The following is a 20978-nucleotide window of genomic DNA, read 5'->3' as shown; positions in this document are numbered from 1 at the left end:
AGAGAGAGAGATGAATATTGGGTTTATTCACCAAGGTAAACATTTAACAGATTAATTGATAATTCTTCTTTAAACGGGAGGAAATGGCCAAAGGATGGACGGGGCAGGCTGTGCCTAACAAATGCACGAACGTAATTACAATAAATTTAAATTACGTACATTTATGCAAAGCGCACTGGAAAACAGGAAATACATGTAAAAATGTAAAAATGTATTCGTTATATTTGTATAATGCATGTTCTGCGCATACCGCATATTTTTGGGGTACTTCGTATACATTTCTCGTGCATTTGGTGCACGCACAGCATACCGATCTGTAGTAAGTTATTAATAGCGGTCTCGTGTCTTTAGTGGATTTTTCGACATACCAATTTATGCGTGCAAACATATGCGTATGCATATAACTATCATTATCGTCGAAAACATGTTTACAACATATCGGCTGCATACTAAATATATGTACACTGCGTACTTACACGTATTATACTTATACAAATATCTGCGATTCTATTCGAGTGGACATTTGCAAAATTTTGGCAGATATTTAGCAAAAATTATACGCTGCAATTTAGAATAAAGAAATTTATATTAAAACACTTTGCACCATTTTATAATTGCAGGATCTAAATATTGAAATCTTACCATTCATTATTAAAATATACGTACATGTATAAGAACATGGAAAATCCATTACAGTCAAACAAGAAATTTAAACGAACATCCACTTAAATAATCACACATCCAATCTCTATTCTATTACAGTAAAATAAATCAGCAGTTTCAGATGATCTGTTTTTGTTTATACCAAACGAACAAGGTCTTATAATAGAATATTTCACAAAGAACATTGAACGACTTATTTTGCTAGCATACAACGTAAAATGCTCGAGTATACAAACTGAAAATTGAAGTGCAATTTTTTAAATTGCAATTCGAGAAGGCGTTTTATCTATGCCAATATTTTTTATGCAGTTCCCAGTGATAGATATCTATTGCAAATACGTCTGCAAGACGTGCGTAGATAATTTTAAAGATAGCAGCCGCATTATCGACAGAGCAACGCGGTCTGTTACGTAATCCAATGTACCCGAACCTCTTCTTTCCACTCTTACGTTCGATCATTGAAAGATTACACGCCTATTCATGAACGATTAGATACTGTTTCTACACAATTCCATTTTCCATATACTATGAGAAATTAATCTTTCCATGTAGCAATTAATAGATTACTTGAAACGTTTCAAGTAATCGAGCAGGTCCAGACAAAGTAATTCAACCCACTATTCTCCTTTTAAAATGAATTATCCAACAAACTTAAATGCACAAAGTAACGTTCAGAATCAATAAATTAAATCATAGATTTCAAAAGAATAAGAACACTGACTCTTGAGAATATCTCCTTTCAAATTCGACGATAGAACACTAAACCAATTGTTGTCAGCAAACGATAAATACGATATAAACTATAATTATGTAAAAGATATAATAGTACATTTAACCCTTTGAATGCTGTGCGGTCGTAGCACGCGTGATCGATTTCGATTCCATTGCACAAAGCTTGCACTTTCGATTGTTATTTGACAAGTATAGAAAAATATAGAAATTTCTTTGTACAATGACCGAAAACAATGGTAGCGAAACTAGAAAAAATTGGTGCGCGGCCGTCATCGATAAAATAAATCGTAAAACACGAACCAGTCCCGGAAAATAACTTAACACTGAAAGGGTCTAAAGTAAGGTTTCGTACCGAACATAACGTGGACTTGTATTGGCCTGTTCTGGATGTTATCAAGGGAGGTCGAAGCGTTTGGGCGCGACCTACCACATCCCATGCCACGTGGAAATCTTCCGAAATGGTCACATTTTACAGAGCAGGTTCGACGGTCGAGCTAAACGCGCAGGGGAAAGTAACAGGGTAAAGAGCACTGGCTGGTCCCTCGCCGTGATAATTCGTAGGTCCTTCCACGACGACCGTGCGAACGCAAACTGAGACAGAATGGCAGAGCAGCGGCAAAGTTTACATCGCAATAACGTGCAGTTAAAATTATATTCCTAGCATATATCGTCTTCACGTGCTGGGTATAGACGTAGATAGCCGTTTCAAGGATTCGTCGAGCTACAACTACGCGACACAGGAACAATCAAGCAGGAATCTTTCCGGGCGAAATCCGTTGTCGGTTGGAAATGGAGTTGATAATGGAATGCATGCACTCGACGATGCGGCATTCTTTGAGGAAATTATCTTTCGAATGTTGCGTAGCCTCGTTCCTTCGAATATCTTATGTTTTTCAATTTTATGTCCCCCATCATACACCCTTATCGTCATATATCGTTGACCATTATTTTGTGTACGTGATAATTATGATAACAAGGGTGTGGGAACTGATCTTTGCTGTTGTTACGCTACGTCAGTATCTTTGGGAATGATGAAAGAAGACTTTAATTGATTCAGTAGAAGTAATATGTAGTAATAGTCGTACATACTCCATAACAGTTAGAAATGAGTTCCATGTTTCTGTATACTTACATATACAGATCATTAAAATTAGTATAGTAAATAATAGTATTGGAAGATAACGAATGAGTTATGCAGACAGTGAGAAGTATGTATTATAAAAATAGCAAATGATATAGAATTGATTAAGAATATAAATACGCAACAGTTGCATTAAAATTGCACTCACATGATTCATATATATTTGTGTAATTGAATATAGTAATGAATTAGTGCTCCCCGTGAGTGATAACGAAAAGAAATTATTCGAACCAGTCAAGTTCGATGGAATACGTGATACATACATACATATATATATATATATAAATATATATAATATATATATATATATATATATATATATATATATATAAAAGTTCGTCAATCTCAGAAAATCAAGTTGGCGCGTTGAGCGTGGGTTAGAGCTACCTATGTAACGATGTGATTTTCTAAAATTAGTTTCACGGGAAATAAAGTGATCGATACTCGATTCGAATCACGGGAGAAAGAAAGAAGAGAAATAATAGCGAACTGTTGATAATCAGATTTATGATGTTTGATTGAAAACTTGTTATTGTTCAGACGTGAGCAAACTAATGTTTCGTGTGAAAGATAACTTTCTTAAATGCTCACTTTGCCTAATTTGGATGCCGAAAGGTATAATAACGTTTGAGAACATAAATAGGCTTTATTTTAAAGGTAAAAACGATATTTCAAGTAATGTAGATCTACTATGCTAGGAAAATTGTGAGAATCTGGTTTTCTTCTTCGAACATACACTCATAATAATTGTTGTAGCGCGTATATCAAACAATAATGTGCGTGGACTGGCGTTGATAGGAATTGTGATCCAAGTTTTTCACCTAAATATGTTTCTCTAGCTAGGGTTAGTTTGCAGGTAAAAATTTACCCCCGTGTGATGCACGGGGCATTGTCGTATGTCCCGAATTGACCGTACCGGGTAATAAACTTAAGGAGCACCTCGACTATAACAATGAAATATAATATAGCTATTGTTAGAAAGACGAGAATTCTAGGCAAGTAACGGCTCCTTAATTATTATTATTACTACGACTAAATTTCTATTTCAAATTGCTTTATATGATGTATAGTAAGGAAAAAGTCCTTAAAGCACGACTATTTCCGGTGCTAATAAAATTTTAAGCTGGATTGAAATGTCTTTAGTAGTTTTACGCTGTAACAGTTTCTAGTGAATATTATTTATTTCTTCCGAAAAGATGCCTTTGTCACAGTATTTTACCACTGTTTCATTGTTTCTTCCGAAGTAAGAAGTAATAAGTCAATTTCCCTTTCAAATCAGTCATCAGGTTAAGATGTCAAAGCACCGAGCTAATTTTAAACTCGCCAGACAAAGTTGTGAAAGCTCCTCGGCAGTATTAGTGTTTCTACCTATAGATCGATTGAAATGAACTAATTAACAGAGTAGTTGGGACTATAGAATATTTTCATGCGTGAATTACGTTAGTAGTACCAGTAAAGTCTTAAAGAAAAACACGTTTCCATTTCGTGATTATTGTCAGAATGCAATTATTGCTATTATTGCTCCTATACACGGAAGACAAACATATAATAAAAGATTTCCAACAGGAAACAAATCCTATCCTAGGTTCATACGTGAGATTGATCGCAGGAAGCTGTCATATCCTACGAACATGCATTTCCCTCTTATGGTTCTAACTGCGCCTCGAATTCCAAACGAGTCCTGTTACCACTCGAGTTCCACCCCCATTGCAGTTCCTGCGCAGTGTCAAACGCACGTGTTCCAGCCCCTGTCGATATAAATTACACTCTGCCTACCCTCACGTGTTCAGAAATAAGAGGGTACTTCAAACCAAACAAAATATGTAATGCCAACAATTATTTTCATCCTTTAATCTTTGCAACGCTATTTACTTTTAAACTTCAATAATTAGTAGAATAATTTACACGTACTCTGCAAAGGTACCCCCAGCCTCCAATTCAAGGGTCTCGAATTGGACGTCTATTCCAAGGAACCTGGGTCGATCCGAAGGTATACACGTGCAGAGAAGGTTTCTCGCACGTCAAGAAGCTATCGGTAAAGTTAAACGTCCGCTAAAACATCCCCGTTAGAGAATGATGGCGGTTGCTGTAGCGCGCAGCTACCGCGCGAATCCCCTCGTTTTCGAGAATCGATCGGCGAATATCCGCGATTCAGGTATCGGTGCAAATGCAATATCGACTGGTGCCGGTGGCTTTGTCGAGCGAACGCGGGGCTCGCGTATTTATAGATGACACATTTAGGCCAGAACCAGCGTTTGAACTATCTTTATTTTGGCAGGCCACTCTCCAGCCCCTACGGCGTGTGCCTGTCTGTCGGACGTAGCCCGATGTGCGCTGTAATTAAAGTCACGAGAAATAGTCTCGAGAACGTGAGCGCACGCAATTGTAATTTCATCGGTTACCATCGGCCTATTAATTGCGGATCCACGGATCGGGAGCAGAAAGAGGCGGTCAGACCTCGCGGTTATTTCGGCTCGCTCCGTTTGGACACCGCGCAAAGGTAATACACCTCCGTTGGATTGGCCAAAAAGTTCCCCAGCATTTTCCTCTTGGCGAAGATTCTTAAGTAATTTCGGAAAACGCTTTTCTAACGACCTTCTCTCTGTTACTCTGTACTTTAAGATTAACGCAGCAAGTTCGTTCAACTTACACGTGAGTCCGATGTGTAGTTACATACGCGTGGACACATGCATAATCATATATGTATAGACTATGTATACTGTCGGTCGAAGATACGAGGTAGCCTTACTTGGCCACATGTGAGCTAGTTATAACGAGAGAGGAAATAGTCACGTATGACCACTTGAACTCTACAGACGTATATAGTCATGTCCAGTTGCTAATAAAAGTACGTATTGTATTTTTCTAAGTTTTTTAATACCACTATCGAATTAAAAGATTAAGTTCAATATCTTCGAGGGGATAATGAAAATTCACAGAATTAACAAACCGTAAGCTTGCTACGGATTTGTCACACTTCTGTCCCTCTGTGTTCTTCGACCCGTTCATCTATTTATCCAACTTGCATGCTAGCATCATCTAAAGTTAGATACACCGCGAATCGCGAGTGTCGAGTACAATAAAACTGCGAATAAATCTACAAATTAGCAACCCAACGATGTCACATCTACACGCGTGCTTGAAACAACATTCTTGTCTCCTGCCTCTTCAAAGCTAGCAGGTTTATTTGACACCGGTATGCCAAGATGTTACAGTTTCATTTTTATTACAGCGAATCTGCAAATTTATCGAAAACTTACAGTACCGCAGTATTCACGATCTACGATATCTTTCTATCGAATCTACGATCACTTTCTGTGAATATCCTGAATCTTGTGTTATTTAACTCTGCAAAAGTCGACAAGTTAAATGTCAAGCGAAATTGATCGATTTTCAGATCGTTATTTCTTGTTTTATCAATAAAGTATAATTGTATTAAAGTATAATTATTTCTCCCTAAACCATTAAATCGAAAATTAATCGTGTAAGACAATGTAAAGATCAACCCTCGACGATAAAAGTTTGTTATGTACGCGTTTGCTATTTTATGTGCGCTAATACATAAAAATAGCATGAGCGTTTGAATTATTCAGTTCATAAAGGCAGCAGGTTTTCATAGACATGTAGGCGTCTGGCTCAATCCCAATCATGTCAAAGTATAAATGAAGATGACTGCAAGTTTGTAATTCAGAAACGGACAATTAATTTTAAGAGCAGCCCACGTTCGTTATTTAACCGTTTAACAAATTACGTGCGGCGCTTAAATGCTATCTATTCAAACAATAGCGTATACGTGAAGTGTTTCATTTGTTAAAATTTGTTGTCTGACGGACTTATTCGACATCAATGTGTATTCGATTTTACGTAATACTAGGAACACTGTCATTCATCCGAAATCATTTATTATATTTGTCCTTAATACGAAAAAGAAATTTCCATTTGCCGAATATCTACGATGCTGAGAGAAGCCTTTTTCACCGATACCTCCCGCAAGCGATAATTCTTTTTTTTCCTAGACACAGTGAATAACACTACAATGGTGTAACACATGTTATATAATAAAACGCAGAATATCATCCCTATCACGTATCACGGTACCGAAGCGGTGAAAGCACTGCATCATCCGCGAATTAACCACGTAATCAGTACAGCATACCCGCGGTCAAACCAAAAGCCCTCGATTCATCTTCGAAAAGTGTTTTTCGCGATCTCAAATTACAGGAAGCGGTGCTCTATTTATTTCGGTGGGTTCCGCGGTCAGACGGAGCAGGGGAAACATGTCGCGACTCCGTATTTATTTCGGTAACGTGTTCCCGTGTGGTACAACAGCCGCCGTTATTCGCCACCTTGGCGGACAATTTCGACGTTTAACAAACGCGATTTTATTTTCCAGATAAGACACGATGCACACACCGCGGTGCATTGTCCAACCGTGGCGAAATGTTTGTTTCTCCAGCTGGCCAGACTCTCCTATCGTCCAAACTTTCGCCCGCTGTTAGGAATGCGAAATCTGTATTGGATACCAGGCTACTCTGCGTACGATGCATTACGACGCATCACGACGCATCACGACGCATCACGACGCATCACGACGCATCACGACTTATGTAAACGGTCGAGCGTCGAATTACTTTGAAAAATATATTCCAAAAGAGCAAGTGCTTTCCCTTTCAAAGAAAATAAAAGAACAGCAGAAGAAAACCGACGATACAGTCGATAATTCCACTCGTGAACTCTTGATCTGGATGTATTGGAGAAATTCTTCGTATAAAATGGTCCCTTAATGACCAGCAAACATTTCGCGAGGCGACGTAACGAGATTTAATCTTAAGGAATCACTTGAAACCAACCATTCTACGGTCACGCGTGTTTCATCCTAGTAATGCAACGCGGAATTAAGGAACTCGTATCTTATCGATGTTAAAATTCCCGATTATCTCTAAAGATATCGTAATCAAATATTAACCTCGTGTATCTTACATCCTGTGTCTTTCATTAGTAGCAACATCTTTTCATAAAATGGCGAAACAAAAATATGAGATATTTTTTTCGAAATGGTACCTAGATCTCACCCGGACCCTCCCACATATAACCTACATTATTATATTTCCCGGCTAATATCTACTGCAGTTATCAGGCTCCGACTGCTTTAAACAAAGGATTGCATATGTCAATTTATGTTCAAGATATCATTCTGATTATGATTTCGTGTTGGTAGTAATAAGCGAGTGGGAAGTTACTCCTTTCCATTTCACTCTTCGCTTTCAAACCTTTCCACTGTGCTTGAAAATCAACTGTCTCGTTATATCTAGTCTGCGATTCGCTCTCAGTAGTCAGTAACGATCGGTATTAAACAAAAAGCTGACAAACTCGGATATCAATTTCCATTGGTCCTAAATTTATCTACCAACATTACGTTATAGTTATAATTGGAGAATTTTCTTATTCCTACAGTGATACGACCTATATAATAAATAAAAAAGTCGCGAAAAAGTCGTGTTCTAGGCATGCCGGGTCCAGCTGTCGTAAACGGAGCCGTAATGTTTCGTCCCGGGTAAACGAAAATCAACGTGGAACGACGGGCATGTGCGATCTTTATCTATAGATCATGGATCACGGAAACGCGGATAGAACCGGGGCGAGATGTCGGCCGAGTCTGGCACAGATTCGTTTACCAACGGCCAAATTTATGCGTTACTACAAAGCGACCAGGCTAGTATGGCCAGGTTTTGGCGATCGGCCATAAGTTGTTCCTAGTGCTAGAACCTCGGAAAGTTTCTCGGTTTCAAAAATGTTGAATAAATCGATGCGGATCGTAAGAGGGTTTCCGAGCGGTCGCAGATTAATTAGGGACGGATAGGGAGTATTCGTCATCGTTCGAGAGGAAGAGGTTTCTCGTCAAGAACCAGGGACACGTGAACACCCCTGTGTGTTGTAGTAGACGAAAGATTACGTCGCCGTCGGCGTCAGCGTCGGCGTCTGCGTAAACGTAAAATAGCTGTAGCAGCGTGGAACAAGGTTCGTTGCCCCGTTTTCATCGCGATAGATGCAATTACCGAGACGCCACGCCGTGCGAATTCCCGTCGACTTTATTACGCCAACTGGTCCAGCGGCTATTGTTACTTCAACGTGTATCCCCGGATGTCTTTGTAGCTCGAAAAACATTTGCCTGATAAATGCTGATCGCCAAACAACAATTTATATGGAGCACTCGATCCTTGAACTCGTTTTAAAATGTTCGATCCATTTAAAAAAAATGAAGCTGACCTTCAAATATCCGACATACTTCCACTTACACTCCACTTATAGTTTCGAAGACATCTGAGGGGCTAAGAATTACTGGCCCACCCTGTATAATAGCTCTTTGTTGGTATAATATATATATATTCTAGAGGTGTGAAAGTTTCTGGCATAAAAAAAAAAAGTAGAAGGTATTTACATGGTTGGAGGAAGACTTGTGGATGTTGGACATCAGTTGGTAGCTGTTTTAAATCCCATTGCTACGTGTTATATATACGAATGTCGCGTGAATTGGGTCAGATGTAATCAGTCTTGAATAAATAAAACCAGCGAAATGGTACTAACGTGCGTACGCGTGCAGACCAAGTGTAATCAAGCCGAAACAGATTTGCAAATAATTATCTATTATTTATCATTCGTAATCTACATACTTCTTTTTAAAAGAAATCAGAAAAGCAAGAGGTCAAGTTTAATATGTTTTGTATAACACGATCCTATATCTAGGACGTGTGATTATTTTCCAAGCAGCTGTTCGTTGCCTATTACCGATGTCGATAGAGGGTCAATTGCTCAAAGGGAAATAGGCAATAAAGGTAGTTTCGCTAGGGAAAGAGGAAGGTAACTGATCGCTCCATTGTCAACGCCAATATCGGTGTCCTCTCGTTTAAGCAATCAGTTAATCTAGAGGAACATCCATAGACGCATCCACGCGCCCCCATTCAACTCACCATCGTAAATGATAAACACAATCGATTCTTACGCAACGATCTTCTTTGATCGCACACCGTAAAATTACATCCGGTCTATCCAGATGATTGATAGACATTTGAAAAATGTTTACGACTCATTGATCCTTGAATTAGTCGCATCAATCTTAACGCGCCATTTGCTAAGTCGAAAATGTATATCGCTTTACCTATATGTACGCTGACTGATGGTTTCATCAACAAACGTATGATTTTAAAATGGAAAACGAATTAAAAACGTGTATTTCAATTGTTGGTTTAAAAATCAATACTTACCAATCATTATTGATGGAGCCTGACCCATCGTAATGTCCTGCAACGATAAATTTGTGCTGCAACAAAAAAGAAGAAACAAAAGTCACAATTAATCATTAACTGACTATTTCATAATAATTATTTAAAATTGATCATCCGTGGTTAAATCGTTCGTTGAGTATTTGTAAAACATTCGTTTTTTAGTTGTCACCAATCGCCCTTGCATGCGCGTTTGGAGAGCTTTCTCCCGGTAAGGGTGGGACGATACCTGAACTGACTTGAGGACCTCGGTTTTCCCGGCCAGGGTGTTATGGTGTTCGTCCAGGTCAGCGTAAGAACCGTTAGGTCCACGTGTTGCTGATTACTCCTCGGGTATACTGCGTTTATATGGTACGACAATAGCTATTGAATGTAAAACTTAGAAATTCTTAAGAACATGCTAGAAAGGACTGGACAGGTGCAACTCGAAAATAGCCTCTATTGTCGATCGTACCATAAACCTCGCCAGCGAAACCCCCAAGTGTCCGTTTTTCTGTTTCAGTACGGAACAGATATTTTCGATAGATAGTATTATACTAATACATTACTAGGTAGTAACAGCATTATTTGCATTTCTGATATTAAATACAAAAAGCTATCTACTTTCATCTCATACGTTAGTAGATAATGAATATGATTAATTATGTTATAAACATACAATTACCATACAATTCGAGGAAAAATGTTATAGTGGCATATTTCATAATATTACCTTGTTCTGACTAAAATAGAACACGCGCAACCTTAACGTCGTTCCACAACAATTGTAAAAAAAGATCGACGAACACAAATTGTACTTGTGTATCGTCAAGACGATAACGGAAGGACGCGCGACTGAAGCATAAAGGCTGTTTATTTTCAGAATAGAGCCAAAAATGGAGCAGAGGCACGTGGTGCCTCCTGATTCCACAGGAAATAGACTCTACGAACTAGACCGTATTAGATGAAACCTTTAAAAAGGATTAATATGAAGATTACCATCTATTTCCAGAGCGATGGCTGGTTAAGACAAGCATTTGCTCTAAGGACGCAATTTGCGCACAGAGATAAAGGATTAATCAATCGAAATTATGACAGCCTAAAAAAACATACTGGAATTATGGTCCACCGAATTTAATAGGATTAAATTTCAAGGATCTAAAATACGTTCCTCGAGAAATTTCTTACAATTTTGTCTGATTTACCTAAAGTTTACTTAAATATCGTAAAAGTTCGTATTTAAAGATATGGATCGAATAGATCCTTAATCTCGAGACAAATTGCCATCCGTACTCCAAACGTTTCCAACGCGACACCTGGCAGAATTTAAGAAACGATCCGTTATAATTAAACGTGACCCAGATTTTGACTAGCAATTTTCATCGTTCTAACGAGAGACGGTTTAACTTGATGTAAAACCATTCGTGTGACATGTCAGTGATATATAACTGCGGACCACTTCAAACCGCGAGCGAGCAATAAGGAAATGCAGAATTTCCAGAAAGGTTTAATTTAGATTTCATCCAAACGCTATTCCTGCTTGGCCACCGTTGAAATGTAAAATGAGTAATTAACGAATAACGTCCCTCCAGCGGTTTGTCGCCGATCTTAACAAGTTCTAAGAGTTCCGCTATTATTCGGGAGCACCGTGCAGTCTGGAAACTCCGACCACCCTGGCTTCGGGGAGAGTTTACGTTTTTAGAAATCCGCCTTCAGCTTTGGCGGTCTCGGTGAGCGCAGCCGAAAATGGAAAAAAATTTATTTAGAGTTCGTTAAATAAGAACTTCTGAAAAATAGAAACTCGTACGGTACAGCGAACGTTAGAGAACGCTAGAGAAACGATATGAATTTTACTATTTTTCTTAATGAAAGAAAGATAATATTAAGTATTATATTGTATAATAATGTAATACAAGTTTCAACCGAATAAATTCTATTTCCTAAAAAAAAAAACAATAAACGTCTTCGTAAAATCAGCAACTACATCGTGTTGCAACCTAATGGTAAAACTTAACACGCGCATTTAAAGTTAAAAATGACATACAGTCTCCCGGATCTCCGGCGCGTCATTAGTGGTCCTCATCTTTCCATTGGTTCAAAGAGGAGGGACGGGACCAGTCATTTTTTTAGCGCAGTCTATTTACAAGCAGCGAGCGTACATACGCTACCGTTAAAAAGTGTCCAGACACTCGTTTCATTTTAAGACGGTGCAATTTAATTACAAAATGAAAAATGTACGACGCTTTGACGATTTAATAAAGCTTGTCAGCTTTATTGTTACGTATATGTAACAATGAAATTGACATCCTCGGTTAACAAACTGAATAGAATTACTTTATTATTAGAACAGCTCCTTATCATCAAACAATTCGATTTTCGAATGTGTAAGATTACGATTTAAATAGAAACTATTCTTCTGGGCAAATAGAGACATGGTATATTAGGAAATCACGTATTCGATTTTAATACTCGTGGTCTCCCTAGGGTCCATAAAAAGATCATACGCATTGCTGTTAGTTACCAATTTATCATTAATTAACGCGTTCCGGTACCATTCACGGCCCATTACTGCAAATCAACCAAGTAGCCCGAATATTTATGGACTCGTGTATGTACATACGTAATCCCGTTCGTAACTCGGGAGCCGGGGCCCCAAAAAACCACGCGTAGCCTCCTCCGTTCGACTGCACCCCAACATCCGACTCGGATATATATTAAGCGCAACCCCTTACGTCCGCGCGGAATTAAGCTGGATCCAGACTTCTCAGAATCTTGGAACATCTCTGAACTGATGTCCAGGCCGAAACGAACGCGAGGCGATCGGCCCGAAGGGTGTTACTGTGCTGATATTATTATTGACCACTTTACGAGGCAGGGTTGGCTTACGTAAAGAGAGTCGCGCAGCCGTGACATCCACGATCGGCCACAAAACACGTGTATTAGTTGGCACGTGGCACCTTAAACTCGAATGAAAATGCGGAAAGCCCTCGCGATGCGTGGGCAATAAGTTTTGGGCTTGGGTGGCTGTCTGCGTTGCGCTGGCCGCTAGCGAATCCTGTATAACGCCATGTTACTTGGACATTACGCATCTATTATTGTTTAAGTTTTCTGGTAATTTGCTGTTTTTTTTTTCTTTTTTTTTGAAGTCAATCCCTTATTTTTACAACATTATGTTATAGCTTCGATTTGTCAAGTAAAGTTCTGGTTATACGAGGTTAAAGAAAGACGAAAGGGGTGTAGGGTTGAAAAGAAGAACGGTTGAAAGATGAGTCACCGCAGGAACTGTTGCAAATTACGTTATTGAGGCTGAAGGTAACCGCCTGACATTGATAATGTTTTCTACTGGCTATTAACTTGTAATGCATTAATATTTAAAAAAGCAGCTCTTTAAAAGTTTTAATCAAGGAAATAAATTTTAACGTAAAATAAAATGGATCCACTATAAAGTATGACAATTTTACGTTCTAATCAATTTTCGAGTAATAAATTTGTATAATATCGTCTTAAAAAATTATTTTTACATCGTTGTATATAACGTTATTAATTTTCGTTCAACCCTTTTTGGTAGAATTTCTTTTACAATTATATATGCTAGCTGTATTAATTACCTCTGAAACTTTTTTACTGCTATTAAATCGTGTACGTAATTTGTCATATGATTTCCAATTTCATGCACTGAAACTGAAATTACTATTAATGTCGAGCTCCATTATGAATGTAATTTGTGTTTATCGCAGTTGAAACATAGTTAAAAACATTTTTAAAGACAATCGTTTATTAGTTTCTCGAATATTCGTTGCGAAATAAAGATGACAAAGCTGACGTAGAAACTAATTATACGAATAAATAAAGCGACCATCTGTGTCGTTTATAAATCTACAATTAGTCGCAATAGATTCGTTACATAATTCATAACGCATTTTGAAATATGCAAAAGGGAGTCGTTGTCACGTTTCGCATACACAGAAATCGATCAGATACGTAAAAAACTATATAGTTGAGTACGTCGTGTAAACATTCGATGCAGTAAAGCGATGCAATAAATATTGTATTTTTACCTGTCTACCTTTATCTCTCGAAAAGTTTGAAAAAAAAATTGATAAATCAATTAGCAAACTTAGTAATCACTTCCGATTGATCAACTTTCTACACGTTAATGAAAATTCGATGCAATTGATTGAGAAGATGAAGATGTTATACATTTACGACGATGTCCTATCGACAGAGCATTGATAAGAATGGAAATAGTTTTGTGAAATAACAGAGTTGTCGTCATCTAACAAGATGGTGGATGGTTGTTTAAGTAATCAATACTGGGGAGCAGATATGGTGGCATGGACCGAATGGCAGGAGCAGGCAGTTCAAGCTTTAATCGCTTGTTATGGAGTACCATTTTCTCAATTGAGATTCCTAGGTCATATAAGATCTTTATCGTGTGACTGATTAGGTCGCTTAAAATATATTGGTTGAGATTAATTTCTCGATGAGTAGAACAGATAGAACGAGACTAATTCAGAATATCTTCTTCTTCTTCCCTGTATCATTATCCATAGTATGGTTCTCTTTCTCTGGCTAAAGTATGATTCGATCAAAAATATTTGATTCGATTTATTGGCAGTGTTTGGCACGTGCGTTGTTGCGATCAAGAATCGGAATTTTTCAACAAAAATCATCAACAAACCCCGAATTAACAACGTATCGTTTCAGAAGATAAAACACAAGCAAACCATTAAAGCCATACGTGTTGCCATTGAAAGGTCAATAAAGTTCACCGATATTTTGAATGTCTTCAATCATTTCGGTTCTATTAATTATTATAAAACGCCCGAAATGCGAAAAGCTAATATTCAAGACATTTAATTAGGCCATTATCAAATATACTAAATTAAAAATAGTAAATTTTCTATCATTTAATAATATTGTAGTTTGGTTTAGCACGCGAAATAACACATCGATTCCTTCCACTTATTTCGCTTACTTCAAATCATTAACACGAACGGTACTGCGCGATGATAACGAGCAAAGAATCACCTTATGCTTCCATTGGGAGTAATTCTATGAATCAAATTTTACCGCGGTATTATCCTGCAGAATGTGGCGTTGAACAATATTAGAACGAGCGCGTTCGCGTTGACGTGCAAAGTTCCCTCAATTACCGGATCGTTAAACGTATTAACTTGCCCAGTTAAACAATTAGCTCGGCCCTGTCGAATGGAAACGTTGTTTATAGACCGATCCAGACTTCTTATGTCCGGCAGTGTGGGTGTTCAGTGGGCGAAAGTGTTCATTAAGGCTTTAGTGAATACATGCAACACTCGGCGAACGTATACGCATCTAGATCGATGCGATTTAGTATGATGTATCGCGATACTAGGCGATTCATACGGTCTGTCACGACCTTTTCGCGACGAACTCAACGGGTTTCCTGTGTTTCTTAAAGAATTACCATTACTAGACAAATGGGATTTTACTCTACCAACTAGTGTGCTACGCTATATATATATATATATATATATATATATATATATATATATATATATATATATATAATTTATTTGTTCTTGCCAGATTGTGTTACTAATGATTTTATTAAATTTTAGTGTCATTTAAGAATATTAACTACATAATATAATAAGAGCTACTGCTATCAGGGCAATTAAACTAAGGAGTTTTAAAAAAAGTATCACCCCGCACAGGTTATAAATTTGAAGTCATTGCTAGATGATATTTAAAGGAGAGTTTCGAAACAATGGAAATCTTCTGTTGCTCGTAAATGCGTATGTGCCGGCACAACATTTGAACAATGTGATACAATGAAAATGACTCGTATAATCGTTAGTGCGCTGACCTCGTACAATCAAATATTCAACGATGCTTGAATAAAATACAATTGAATGCAGCTCTATTAACTCAAAACTGCTGTTTCCTTTCGATAAACTTAACATTTACTCTACGATCCAATAACATTTGCGGAAGAAAATAGACTACGACTTAAAACGTAAAAGCGTGAACGTTAATTAAATTTCATGATACGATGAATACAAAATTTGAAAGTCGATGAATCGGGACTCGCATTTGAAGAAGCTATCGGTGTCTAACCGCAAACTCGACCAGGGTCTATATGTAAGTAAACAGCGGATTTACTCGTCTCTAATACTTTTCGCTTGTATAAATAGCTCGCTAAGCAAACTATTAATCATTACGGTTTACTTGTGACTCATCTGACGAACAAAACAATTGGGCCGGTATTTGTACCCCGAGAAACGGATACCAACCCCTTGCGGTACTTTTCCTAGGTCGAACCAGCCAGCATGATGCCGAGTAAATATTATATATACCTCGCTTTAACCGTTCAAACAAAACTTGGCAATAGATTATAAATAGATATTCCGTATTGTGGAGAACTATCGGAAGGGAATAGAAGGATTCTTAACGGAGCAGAAGGATAATAAAAGGAATTCGCAAATTTTATGGATCTATGAAACCTGTACTAGGTTCATAAGTGTCCATGAAACAATAGAGAAATTGCGGTTAACGAAATTAAAACGAAAGTGAGGTAAAGAGCAACGTTGAACATGCAATAAATTTGAAATAGGCAACGGTCGAATAAATACAAAAAACCAGCCAGTCGAAGAGAAAGTATGGTAAAAGTTGTTTTCGTGTTACATGCTGTTCATGAATGAATCAAATTATTATTACTCGTTTAAGCAGTATTTAAATATATATGACAACACCCGTAGTGTTTAGCTAATATTCTATAGTACCTATGAACTCAATTATGTACATTAAACGAAACAACGAATTGGAACTAATCAATTGAGATGCAAAGTAAATGATTCCTGTCAAACATCTGACTATTCTCAAGTTCGCATATACGTGTGTATATGCCGAAACGATGCGCAGGCAAAGGAAGAAGCTGCATTTAGCGGCTCCTTTGATTCTGCTGATCCACAATGAAACATTTGATGTTGTTATTTGAAGCTGTCAAACCGAACCCTCCTCCTTTCGTGTATCGAGAAACTAACAGAGCAAGGTTTTATCCCAAAATGTTCACGACAAACAGAGCTAAATTTAGCAAACCAAAGGAGGGATATCTTTTATGTGGCCTTAAACTTTTATTCATTGACGAATTTCGCTATAGACTACTGAATTTTTTATTTTCATACAGTGGACTGCATACAATTATTATATCAGCTTGTAAATGAACTTTATTGAAGGAACGCTAAGCATGAAACGTTCTTTCCTTTTAATGCTCTTTATTAAATATTGTGAAAGGAAACTCCAACATAAGGGTATCTATTACCTAAGAATGACGCCGTATCAAGACGTATAATCGATCCAATTTAGTATCAGCAAGTATACGTATACATTTGAAATTTATATTACCTTTACAACAACACGTGAATCACTTTTATTACATATAATAAACGTCACTTGACGTTCCAAGCAGTAGTTCAAATTTTCCTGTTTAATTCGTCACCGTAGGATGTTGAATCATATGTATAACACCGATTACAACTTACATTGCATTCATTGTACGGAAAGTAATAACCACTTTCGAAACTTCTGTTTTCTTGTTTTGCATAAAAGCAGTGTCAATTGGATCGTTTGAATAATCACGATAGAAACAATAACGATACTGCCAGAGAAATTAGTCGTGAGATACTTACTTTCGAAACGGACTGTAAACGCTACCCCAGACGCTAGATCTGTTGGGCGAGGGTGGGTTGTTTTGGTTTTGATTGGAATATCCGTAGCCGGCGAAAAACATATTGCGGTAATTGTTCCTCATCTGTATGGTGCACGATAATACAGCTTCCCGTACAAATAAAACAGTCCTTGGACAGGGGGGGTACCTCGTAAAAGAGTCACACGCGCGTCTCTGTATAAAACGAACTTACGAATAAAACTATAACAACGAGGGTAACAACCGTAATAAAAAACAGTGGCAATAATAGAGCCTTGTTATAATACTAAACAACTTGTACTTTCAATGAACCACTTTGGCACGTTTATTTGGCACGAAGTGTCAATATACTCGAGCTTGTCCTTTGGTCAGTCTTATTGAGAACGGAGCAACAAAAGTTGCCCTTTCGATACAATTGTATAATTGTGCGTGGTTCGACGTCGTGACCTAATACATCCGACAGTCGAAATATATCCGTTCCCCTGAGTGAGTGAAACTGTGTTATCACGGTCGACCTATATATGCTTCTGGACCGATCAATGCGGAGGTAACTCTCTCGCTGAAGACGGCAGAAAGTCCCAACGCATGTTCCTCCTCTTGTTCACCAAACACTTCTTTTCTCCTTGCGCAAAACTATTCAACGTGTTCTACTCGTGACAGAGACAGAAGAAGGAGAAAAAAAGAACCGACGACAGCAACACAGTCTGGTATGCGTCGAGACCAGAAAACAGCACCGTGTCACTGAATCAGCAGTTTGTATTTTAGCACAGTCCTCTTAGAGAAGAGTAATAGCAGTTTTCTCGCCGGTCGTCTATCGTCTTCCATTGCGTCGACGAAGAAACGAACACACTCGAGATGGGATTGCAACGAACTTCTGACTGAGAAAGTCAGTCCTCCTGACCGCACGTTCGCCTTTTATCGATAACGATTAACGCGTGTACACTTCGGATGAAACGAAAGGAAAACAGTGCGGACAGCACACGCTGCGACACTGAGACAGTCCCTACTCTAGCGGCTGATTGAACGCGACTGAACGCAGGCAGGGACACAGCTCGCGTTCGGTTCGAGGGGAGGTACGAGCGGCGGAGGGTTTAAGGTCGGGAGATTCGTGTGGCTGGTCGAAGAGCAACGCAGGCCGAAGCATGGACCCCAACCGATTGGGCTACGGCGAGGGTGACGGCGGAGTAGAACGGCGGAACGAAGATAAAGAACGAACGGAGAACGCAGGGAGGGTCGAGCGACAAAAACAGATAGAGGAGCAGGGTTGTAAAGAGGCGGGACGCGGAGTGCACCGGTCAAACGCAGTGTCTCTCAATTGAAGATTTTGCTACAAAAAATACCAGACTATATAATGTAACTGAGTTACAGATAGCAGTGAATGTACAGAAATTCTGAAGCGATTGAAAGGAAGACGTAAATCTGATACTTCAGTCTCTGCATTATTAATGTATATATAAACTGATTTCTATGTATGCGTTACAACTGTTTGCAACTCGATGAAAGTTTCTCCAAATGTTGTGTCTCCAATATGCACACGAATATTCGAATTATTTTCCCAGTACGAATATCGATTCAGTTTTCATACTGGGAACGTTTGATGATAACATGCGAACTATAATAATAGTTGCTTTTCTTTAGTTCTTATATAGTTGATTATATCGTATCGTACCCGACAACAAACTTATTAATAAGTGTATTCTTTGAATTGAAGAAATGTCACGAATTTCTAATGCGTAAAGTGACTCTGTATATTAAACACCAAGTGCTGCTCACTTTATCTCTGTTTACTGTTTTAGAACTTTATTTTCCCTGATAAAGCCCCATCCTCTACGATTGACGAATAATTCGAGGAAACGCAATTCCCTTCGTACAACTTATTCTTAAAGAAGTATGCATTTCGTGCATGACTGTAGAAAAGACAATGCAATTATAGAAGCACACGTATATACAGATTTGAGCACCACTAAAGTAAAGAGTGACCTCTAACCCTGCCCGGTAAGATAGTCTTTGTTTAAACAATCCGAGGATGAATTCGATGTTTATTACGCGTGTCACTAAAAATTAAACGAATTAATGCAATGGATAGTTTTAATATTTTTATTTCGATTTTACGTATGTACCATGTACCTTATACATACAATAGTAGAACTGATATAAAAGTATGACTTTATAATAACTTACATTGTATTAAAAATTATTCATTTATTGATCATAAAATTTTAATAACTTTGAATACATTCACAACATGAAATCCTAGAATTTAATTAAGATCAATTTCAAAATATTATAATATTTAGAAATTGTTTCATTCAAATTTTCAATTTACTTATTTGCTGTTGTATAGGAGAATTTTAATAAGATATATTTTGTAATTGGAATCAGAGTTTTAACTGTAATTCTCAGCTTTAATTGATAAAGATCAAGATAATACAGTAATAAGCGTCGAAAATAATGACAGTAAATGATTAAATTATAATATGATTAAAAAATAAGATCATATAAAATTACGGCTATATTAAAAGTATTATAAATACATTAATCAACAAAATATCCGTACTACGTTATTTTAATATCAAGCTTGTCAAGCACTGATTCTTAACCTAAAAATGTCATCTTAAGAGATTTTATGCAATTATGCATCCAATTTATTAAATATATCTTTTCATTAACAGCAAATATACATTCTCTAAAAGAAAAAGAAACACTTTGGAAACCAACTGTGAAGAAATAAGTAACCATGACTTAGAAAGAATTTATTAATTACATGCTTCGCGAAGGCTGTCGGTAAAATTACTTCCTACTATTTACAGCATATTGTACGTCATAAATACTAATGGTTTTATAAAAATATTACTATACATAATATAAAGAGATTCAAAACTAAATTATAAAAGAAAACTAACATCAGTTTCTTCCAATTTCTTTGTCAAAAAGCTATTATAATTATTAGTTTTATTCAATTTGTACATTTACTGAGTTATTGAAGTATTTACACGCACAGATATACATATATTTTCAGTATTTTTTATACTGGAAATATAAAATGTAATGTTCTGTAAGTACAGTTTCCTTCACATTTGTAAAGATTAATATTAAAAGGACAATGACACGTGTATACTAAAAGCACCCCCTGCTTGGGGCAACAAAAATAGCATTACGCACAATGTATAAAATGAAACAAATTTGCTTACACATCGAAGTAATTTGTTGTAGCAGCCGTCTCGTCCATGAAATCTCCCATGTTTGATGAAAAAAACACACTTCACAACACACATTACCAAAAAACATACGAAAAATCAGAAGCCATACACATTCCTAACCGTCGTCAAATTTGAAAGTAAAGTAACTCCGAATGCTACCGCTGCATGCGCTATACAATGCATTGCTTGTTAACTACTGGTCAGTTCCACCAACATTGAAAATTCGTCTTTATTATAAGAGTAAAATATTCCTAGTGTACTAATAAACTTATTGGTCGATGGGTGTAATGCGAATG

The 20978-nt window shown here is 37.4% G+C and overlaps 1 protein-coding gene and 1 long non-coding RNA gene across 4 annotated transcripts in view; one reads left to right on the top strand and one right to left on the bottom strand.

Moving 5' to 3' along the window:
* Positions 1–20738, bottom strand: part of Cnn (phosphodiesterase 4D interacting protein centrosomin) — a 35238-nt gene extending 14500 nt beyond the window's left edge. The window contains exons 1-2 of one of the 3 annotated variants that reach the window (XM_076898477.1): positions 20674–20738; positions 9799–9854 (exon numbers count right to left, since the gene is read on the bottom strand). In XM_076898477.1, the coding sequence (XP_076754592.1) occupies positions 9799–9854; positions 20674–20723 (106 nt within the window). In that variant the 5' untranslated portion in view covers positions 20724–20738. Of the gene's footprint in view, positions 1–1747; positions 2002–9798; positions 9855–17465; positions 17895–20673 lie in introns of those variants that run through there. The other 2 variants (XM_076898476.1, XM_076898478.1) reach the window with 2 other exon arrangements.
* Positions 4548–7068, top strand: LOC143425305 (uncharacterized). The gene is made up of 2 exons (XR_013102023.1): positions 4548–5036; positions 6930–7068. It is a non-coding gene; the product is annotated as an uncharacterized LOC143425305 (long non-coding RNA).
* Positions 20739–20978: the final 240 nt, after the last annotated feature.

Source organism: Xylocopa sonorina, chromosome 7, assembly GCF_050948175.1.
Source record: "Xylocopa sonorina isolate GNS202 chromosome 7, iyXylSono1_principal, whole genome shotgun sequence".
NCBI lineage: Eukaryota > Metazoa > Arthropoda > Insecta > Hymenoptera > Apidae > Xylocopa > Xylocopa sonorina.
The sequence above is the reverse complement of the archived record's forward strand: the minus strand, read 5'-3'. Positions and strand labels throughout refer to the sequence as shown.